The sequence below is a fragment of the Suricata suricatta genome, chromosome 8, assembly GCF_006229205.1.
Source record: "Suricata suricatta isolate VVHF042 chromosome 8, meerkat_22Aug2017_6uvM2_HiC, whole genome shotgun sequence".
NCBI lineage: Eukaryota > Metazoa > Chordata > Mammalia > Carnivora > Herpestidae > Suricata > Suricata suricatta.
The window spans coordinates 137,486,720-137,495,044 of NC_043707.1; the positions used below are offsets into that span (position 1 = coordinate 137,486,720).

The 8,325-nt window shown below is 49.7% G+C and overlaps 1 protein-coding gene and 1 long non-coding RNA gene across 2 annotated transcripts in view; both read right to left on the reverse strand.

Moving 5' to 3' along the window:
* PHF13 (PHD finger protein 13) overlaps nucleotides 1–769 on the reverse strand; it is a 7,295-nt gene extending 6,526 nt beyond the window's left edge. The window contains exon 1 of the mRNA XM_029946978.1: nucleotides 401–769. Coding sequence (XP_029802838.1) covers nucleotides 401–439 — 39 coding nt within the window. The 5' untranslated portion in view covers nucleotides 440–769. The remainder of the gene's footprint in view (nucleotides 1–400) is intronic.
* Nucleotides 770–2,314: 1,545 nt separating this feature from the next.
* LOC115299241 lies at nucleotides 2,315–8,260 on the reverse strand. Its single transcript, XR_003912059.1, has 2 exons — nucleotides 7,693–8,260; nucleotides 2,315–2,446 (listed from the first exon to the last, which is right to left on the reverse strand). It is a non-coding gene; the product is annotated as an uncharacterized LOC115299241 (long non-coding RNA).
* Nucleotides 8,261–8,325: the final 65 nt, after the last annotated feature.

The following is an 8,325-nucleotide window of genomic DNA, read 5'->3' on the forward strand; positions in this document are numbered from 1 at the left end:
GAGGGGTGAAGGGGCTCCTCTGAGAAGCGGGAACGCGAGGCGGCGGCGGCTGGGACCGAGTCCCCGGGGGCGGGGAAGGAGTAAGCCAAGCCGGCGGGGAGGGGCCGGGGGCGCAGACAGGTCCCCGGGCTACTCGAGGCAGGGGAGGAGTGGGCGCGGCGGCCCCAGGGAAGGGGCGCCGGGAAGACGCGGACGCCCGCGGGAGGGACGCCGAGGCGAGGGCCAGCGGGGAGGACGGGGCGCGGGCCCGAGTGGGGGGCGGGGTTGGGCGCTCTAGGGGGCGACGAGGGAAGGCTGGGGGAAGGGAGGGCGGCGCTCGGCCGACGGGGGTCCGGCTGCGGGCAACGCGGGACTGGAGGGGGGGGTGGTCAGGGGCGATCCGGACGCAGCCCTCACTCACCTCCGGGTGGAAGGCGGCGGCGCAAGAGTCGGAGTCCATGTTCAGGGTGGGGGGCGGCGGCTCTGGGAGTGCTGGGGCCGGGATGCGGGCACCGGGCCGCGGAGCCACTCAGGGCTGGGGGCTCTGGCGGCCGCGCAGAACGAGGGCGGACCCGTGAGGGGTCGCCCCGGCTGGAGGTGATGAGGGGCTCGGCGTGTCGCGTCCCGGGCTCTGTGCTCCCGGGCCGGCGGCACCACGGCCGAGCAGAGTTGGCGATGCAGCTCCTGCGGCCGGCGCGGCGGGAGAGGCGGGAGAGTCGCTGCGGGGGGCGGTGGCGGCGGCGAGCGGGAACCCGACCCGCTCCCCGACCTGACGCCCAGTTCGGCTCGTGTCTCGGGAGGGAGGGCGGGAGAGCCGCGAAGGCTGTCGGGAGATGTAGTCTGTGGGCGACGGGAAGCCGAAGGCGCGGGTGCGGACGCGGGGCATTGTGGGAGTAGTAGTCCCAGCAGCTCCTCTGAGGCGCACAAAGGGCTCCTCGTGGACTCCAACCCCCATAGAGCCCCGAGGCGGCTGCCCGGTTTGTGGGGGCGGTGTCTCCGGGACCCAAGGCTGCTGGAGCGGGGGAGGTGCGGAGGCTTGGGCCGGCTCGGCGGTGGGGGAGGGGCGGCGCGAGCGGTAGCGCCGCGGTCTCCGCAGGGGCGGGGGTCGCCCCGGCGGGTGGGGACGGGGCTGACGGCCTTGGACCGGGAGGGCGGTGGCGGCGACCGGCGTTTCCCTTTGGACTTGGGGTTTGGTCCCCTTTGTGAGGCCGTGGTCCCCGCGGCCGGGGCGGGACTGGGGGCGACGGGCGCTGATGTCGCGGTCGTCCCCGGACTCGGACCCGCGGTGCAAACTTGTTTTCGCGGTGGGAGTATTCTGGCCCGCGGGCCCTGGAGCGGCGGGACCGAGGACCTCTCGGTGTCTGTAGGATCCACTGCGGGGTGTCGAGTTACTGCGTTTTTAAAAACTATGCTAGAGTTATCAATGTTTTGAAAGATGTTAGCCATGAATTTTTTTGTTTGTTTCTCTTTTTCCTCTCTGCCTCATCTTGGGACTGCCCCTGCTTTCTTTCATGGAATTGTCTTCTAAATATACTCCTCACAGGTTTACAACAGTGGGTGAGGGGGAAACCTGGTAGAGATGTTTGGTATTAACATTGAATTTATTGGTATTTAGTTGAGGAGTGTGCGGTGTTTAAATGCTGGACCGCTGAGTATTTTACAACTTTATATGTTGAGGGTTGATTGACTCTGAACACTTAGTTGAAAACGAACTCCTCTGATAAAATTACCAGAGGCCTGACCGTTCTTGAACATTTTTAATAACCATTTTTTTAAAAAACACGTCTACAGATGATTCAGTAACAGTTTGGTAGCTTCGAAGACAAAGGAACTGTGTTAAAGAGGAGTGACATAAAATTTGAATCACAAAAACGACTCCTTGACTCAATCAAAAAAGGGGATTGGAAGAATCTCTTGGAGGTTATATCTGAGGAAGCGAATGCTATGTTGGTTGACTGTGGCTATTGAAATTGTTAAAATTAATTCCGAAGGAAACTACGAGTGAAGGGACCGGGGTTTATCTTAGAAATACTTTTCTGAGTCTCAGTTTCCTAAATTGTAAAATTTTTATCAGAGTTCTTTTCTCAAAAAATGATAGTTTAGGGGCGCCTGGGTGGCTCAGTCCGTTAAGCATCCGGCTTCGGCTCAGGTCCTGATTTCCTGGTTTATGGGTTTGAGCCCCCTCCCTTTGGCTCTGTGCTGACAGCTCAGAGCCTGGAACCTGCTTCAGATTCTGTGTCTCCCTCTCTCTCTGACCCTCCCCTCTCGCACTCTCTGTCTCTCAAAAATAAAAAAATAAAATAAAATTTTTTAAAAAACCATTAAAAGATGATAGTTTACTATTTTTGCTGTTATTTATTAATGTAATTTCAGCAGTGCCTTCCCGGATTGAAGAGAGCCACGACTGCTATAACAAAATGAGGTGATCTAGAAGTTAGCCAGATTGAGAACAGACATCGAACTTGGCCTGTGGAAAAAACATCAACAGCTTCTTACCCAGGTGTCACATTCAGGTGATTTAGCAGGATTTAGAATGTTACCGATCACTATGGCCAGAGCAAATGTCCTGAGGTTAGGCATTGTTGCCCAGGGTCAGATTACCAAGAGCAACTTGTTTTGCCTGAATAAGAAAGGACCTGGGCACCTGATTTCCGCTCAGGTCACCATCCCACCATACTTAGTTCCAGCCCTACATGGGGCTCCACACTTGACAATGAGGAGCCTGCTTGGGATCGTCTGTCTCCCTTCTCTCTGCCCCTGCCCACTCTCTTTCAAATATAAGTTAAATAAACATTAAAAAAATAAAGAGCCAGGCAGGATATTATCTTTTTGTTAGTTGAAAGGTGTAAATGCCAAAGGAGGTGAGTCCAAATCAATAAAAAGGGAATTTCGTGACTGCCAATTATTCCCATAGTATATTCATATAGTAAATATTAATCAAATCCCCCTCCCGTTAAGAAACTGAAATAAAGAACTTGTTCGTTGAATGGAACCACTCTGACACACTAAGGAAAGAAAAGTCCAAACCTGGATTGTGTCCAGTAACAGTGATGACTCTTGCTCAGAATAGGTGTTCAATAGATTCTTCTTGAATAAGTTATTAACAAACAGTTCTTGGTACACAGATGTGACCAATACTGCCTGATATTTGCTTGTTTCCCCTGCCTGCTCCTCCCAGTGACTTCACGGAGGACCTCCCTGGTCTCCTTCCTTTGAGTCCTCTTAGAAATTCCACCCTCCAGGGGCGCCTGGGTGGCTCAACCAGTTAAGCGCCTGGCTTAGGCTCAGGTCGGGATCTCACAGATCCACATCAAGCTCTGTGCGGACAGCTCAGACCCTGGAGCCTCCTTCCAATTCTCTCCCTCTGCCCTTCTCCCCCTCATGATCTCTCTCTCAAAAATAAATAAAACATTAAAAAATTTTTTTAAGGGGCGCCTGGATGGCTCAGTCGGTTAAGCCTCCAGCTTCGGCTCAGGTCAGATCTCACGTTCGTGGGTTCGAGCCCCGCATCAGGCTCTGTGCTGACAGCTAGCTCAGAGCCTGGAGCCTGCTTCCGGTTCTGTGTCTCCTCCTCTATCTCAGCCCCTCCCCCTCTCATGCTCTGTCTCTCTTTGTGTCAAAATAAATAAAACATTAAAAAAAAAGTTTAAAAACATTTTTTAAAAATTCAGCCCTCTGCAAGAGGTTTAGACACGAAGATTCACTATTCTATCCCTAGACTCAAGGAAGGACTATAATACCAATAATTGGCCCAAAGTTGATAGGGTGATATGGACTTCCATGATCTCAGCCATACACAGATTAGGTGTGTTTAGCACAGAAAGACCGAAAATAGAGGCAAGCAGGAACACTGGTTTGTCTAGTTTATTTCTCAGGTGGCCTGTGCTACACCTGGGCTCCAGGAGGCAAATCTGGAATTCAAGGACTAACGCAAGAGCACTAGCCACAGTAGCCGGGGATTTGGAGGCTGTGATTCCTTGTTTTCTGCCTTTAGGAAAAATAATAATAATTATTATTAGACCTGCTGATGGATGATTACAGTTATTTGGAAAAGAGGAAGAAAAGAGCCTACGTTAGCACAGGTAGTGACAAGTTTTAAAATACTAAGAATACCGTGGTTTCCCAGTAAGTAACTTGAGAATGTAGTTATTTTAATTGGGTTGCCAAATATAGCTTCACCTGTCTAAATCTCAGGGCTACACTACATTCATTTAGGGAACGTTCAGGAAAGCTTTCTGCCTGTCACTCTAACTCAGTGCTTGAGTGTGGGCAGGGACACAACCAGAGGTTTCTTCCTCCCAGAATTACTTTTTGGTGGTACGGCTTTTTGTTCAGCTTTAGTAGTAGATTCTTAGGAATTCCTTTTTTTTTTTTTGAGAGAGAGTTTGAGCAGGGGAGGGTCAGAAAGGGAGACACAGAATCTGAAGCAGCCCCAGGCTCTGAGCTGTCAGCACAGCCCTACGCAGGGCTCGGACCCGCGAACCATGAGATCATGACCTGAGCTGAAGCCTGACGCTCATCTGACTGAGCCACCCCGGCGCCCCGATTCTTAGGAATTCTTAAGGAACTTTCCCATCCTGTTTTCTGACTTCCATCTCCAGGAGATGGAAAAAAAGTAAAAATTCCCCAAAACCATCTTGTTTTCAACTTTTAGTAACCTGACCACTGTATGAATATATACATGTGAAAAATTTTAAGTCATTAATAAATAATTTTTAAATGATGTATTGTCACCTCTTTATATAGCGAGGGAAATAACTTATGCACTAACAGTTGTCAAGTGAACTTCTGTTATGGCTCATACAGGTAAACTACAAGGGCTCATAGCTAACATTGTGCCAGATACTGTTTAAAAGTTTTTATACCCACAGGGGTGCCTGGGTGGCTCAGTTGGTTAAGCGTCTGACTTGGGCTCAGGTCATGATCTCACAGTTCTATGAGTTTGAGCCCCATGTCGGGCTCTGTGCTGACAGCTCAGAGCCTGGAGCCTGCTTCTGATTCTGTGTCTCCCTCTGTCTCTCTCTCTCTCTCTGTCTCTCTCTCTCTCAAATAAACATCAAAAAATAATAATAAAAGGTTTTACCAACAGTATCTCATTTACACATAATAACGTACTTAATAGAGAATACCGTAGCATTCCTTAAAGGAGAGTTTATATATAGTAAGTTCATTACAAACCACACCTAAGGGGGTTCAGCATCAGTTAAGAATTGGGGTGTACAATAGGGAAAAAGGCATAATCTCTTTTTGATAGTATAAATGTGCAAACATGTGCTTCTAAATCGGTCTCAAAGGAAAAAAAGAAAACCAAACAGGCTAACCGGCTTTTATAAAGCCATCTCTGTGACCTCTTATCCTGTCTGCCTAAAATTAGAATTTAAAGATCAAAATTGCATAGTTCAAATTTTTAGAAATGGTACCATTATTTGTTAAAATCACATTACATTCTCAGGCAAGGACCATTTTCATGATATTGGAAGAGGTAATTTTTAAAAACTTCAATGGTTGAAATTTAATCTTTTTTCCCGTTCCCCTCCCCCAGCCACTCTCACCCCAGAAGTTTAATCTTTAAATACAAACATTTCCCCCCAAACTATGGGTTGTAGAGTTAACATCCTTCTTACCAAACACTAGTGTCCCCGCCATGCCCGGGTGTGGAAGGACAGTGGGAGAATTTGCTGACTGTATCATATCGTCACACTTAAGTGAATGAATGTCTCACTTTCCCATCTTGAACTTTTTTAAAAAATTATTTTAGAGAGAGCAAGCAGGGGAGAGGGGCAGAGAGGGAGGTTATTAAGTAGGTTCCACACTCAGCACGGAACCCAACACGGGGCTCAATCCCGCAACCCTGGGATCATGACCTGAGCCAAAACGGAGAGTCCTTGCTCAAACCAGCAGAACCACCGAGGTGCCCCCTCCCCCATCTTGAGCTCTTTTTCTTTTTTTTTTTTGTAAATTAATAGCTTTATCATCTTGAGCTCTTACGGTTGATGAGTGAGAAAAGGCACTAGATAGCATGGGTTAGTAGGTTATTTGAATTTCCAAACACAGCTGATGGGTCTAAATCTGTTCCTTTAAAATTCTTTTTTTTTTTTTTAATTTTTAATGTTTTATTTATTTATTTATTTTTTAAATGTTTTATTTATTTTTGATACAGAGAGAGACAGAGCATGAGAGGGGGAGGGGCAGAGAGAGAAGGAGACACAGAACTGGAATCAGGCGCCAGGCTCTGAGGTAGCTGTCAGCACAGAGCCCGACGCGGGGCTCGAACCCACGAACGTGAGATCTGACCTGAGCCGAAGTCAGATGCTTAACCGACTGAGCCACCCAGGCGCCCCTGTTCCTTTAAAATTCTAACCACATTCTTTTGTCAACTTAGATGTGTACACATGGCTTCCAACGTGCCCCTTTTAGGACCAGGATATTAGTAATATACCTTTTTTCTCAAGAACTGAATTCTTAATTGTATGTTGAATTCCTATTATCTCATCAATCCACAGAGTATGTATATTTAGTACGGGCAGAAAAATACAGGCAAGCACAAACGATGAAGCAAACCTCACCACTCACAATTGCTTCGTAGGCGTGTGAACACAGACAACAGACCAGGTCACGCTACAGGTAATCAGATTCTTTGCTCAACACTATAGCACGAATATCTTATCATTTCAATAAATATATGCATCATTAGTCTTCAGGACTTCACAGTAAGGCTGATTTGTTTAAATAAGCACACAAAACCAGACTCCGTTCTTCACTAGAGCAGCATTCTTTATGAAAGATCTGCTTTCTGCAAGGTGGACAAGTCTGACCCAGAGGGACTGTAGTACTTTTCCCTACACACATCCCACTTCCTGGCTCCTCAGGCCCTCTTGTCACAGAGCCTGTGCAAGTAAGCTATTGGCCGGGCTCCTGGGCCCAGGAATGCTGCACTGCCCTTAACAGCTGTGTGAACAGTCCATGTATGGGCAACACGCGACCGCCTGGGCACCTGAATGTTTTTCCACGCAGGCCTGTGCCTCCCATGCTGAAATCTGGACCAGATACATTCTCTGGGCCAGATGATGAGATTCAGAACACAAGAGAAAGCGTGCGGTTCGCATTTCAGAGATGGAATAAAAACAAGATGTCTTCTCCAAAGGTTGTGCCCACTCAGCTGGAACCAAGAAATGACAGCAACCCCCGTGTGTGCCTGGCCTGCCCCGGGACACACGTGGGCGCTGGGGTGAGGCGTTCACCAGGAATGTCTCTGCGAGGCCCACAGGCCATGGGTGGGGACTATTAAATAACAAAACCCAGGTTTCCTCTGGGAAACGAAAGGACTGGAGTCTTTTCTAAAACTGAGCAGAGCATACACGAAACAGAAAACATGGCTTCCAAGGGAGGGAATTTTTTCACCCAGTGCCATTGATAGTGCAGTCCTGGTATTGTATTCCCTGGAACCACAATAAGGAAGATTCCTTTCTTTACAGTCACTCCACAAGTGGCCTGGCTTCTCTGAACGCCCACAGCCCTGGTTTTTAAAGCAGTCCCCTGTCTGACCTTGGGCTAAAAGCACTGTCCCCAGGGGCCTAGTGTCCCCCTCTCCTGGAAGAGGAAAAAGTGCTATTTTCCCCGGACCTCTGGACATTATATTATAATTTTCTGGCACTTGAGCCTTTTCTTCAGCCTAATAGCACGTTCTTCGGCAAGCTGAAGACGGTCTCCTACCCTCAAGTGTTCTGCCTTCCCCACGTCCATTTCCAGGAGAGGGAGCGAGGGGCCTAGGGGTCGAGCCCGCGCCGGCCTGCGCCCTCGGAAGGCAGCTCCGGAGCCTGCCTCTCTATGAATCGGCAACCAGAAGTGCGCCTTGTACGCTGACGAAAGTTAATGACCGAGTTAGTCAAGTTTGAAACTCCTGCAGGAACACAGTGGAGCAGATTCCTGGCGTCTGGCCCCGTTGTCACTGACAAGTGCGCCAAGAAAAAACGTCACACCTAAAAAGCTTATACTTGTTTAAGCTTTGGTCTGAATTGTAAAAAATCCTGTCCTTCGAAATCGACCCAGCGATAAGGGTAACTAGCAACCCTCGGAACTGGTGGAAATCAAAACAAAACAAGAAAAAGGTATTGTAGCGAGCCGCCCAAGCGCTCAGGGGTCGCCGACTCGGTAGAGAAGTCTGGCGCGAAAGGGGTGGCTCGGGTTCCGGGCGCCGAGCTCGCCCCCGCCGGCTTCGGCTCCGCAGCCCGGCCCGGTGCGTCGTGGGCGGGCCCAGGAGGCACCCGACACCGGGAGGAGAGGACACACGTCGCGCCCGGCGGGCCCGGCTTGGGCGGGGACGGCTGGGGCACGGAGAGCCCGGCA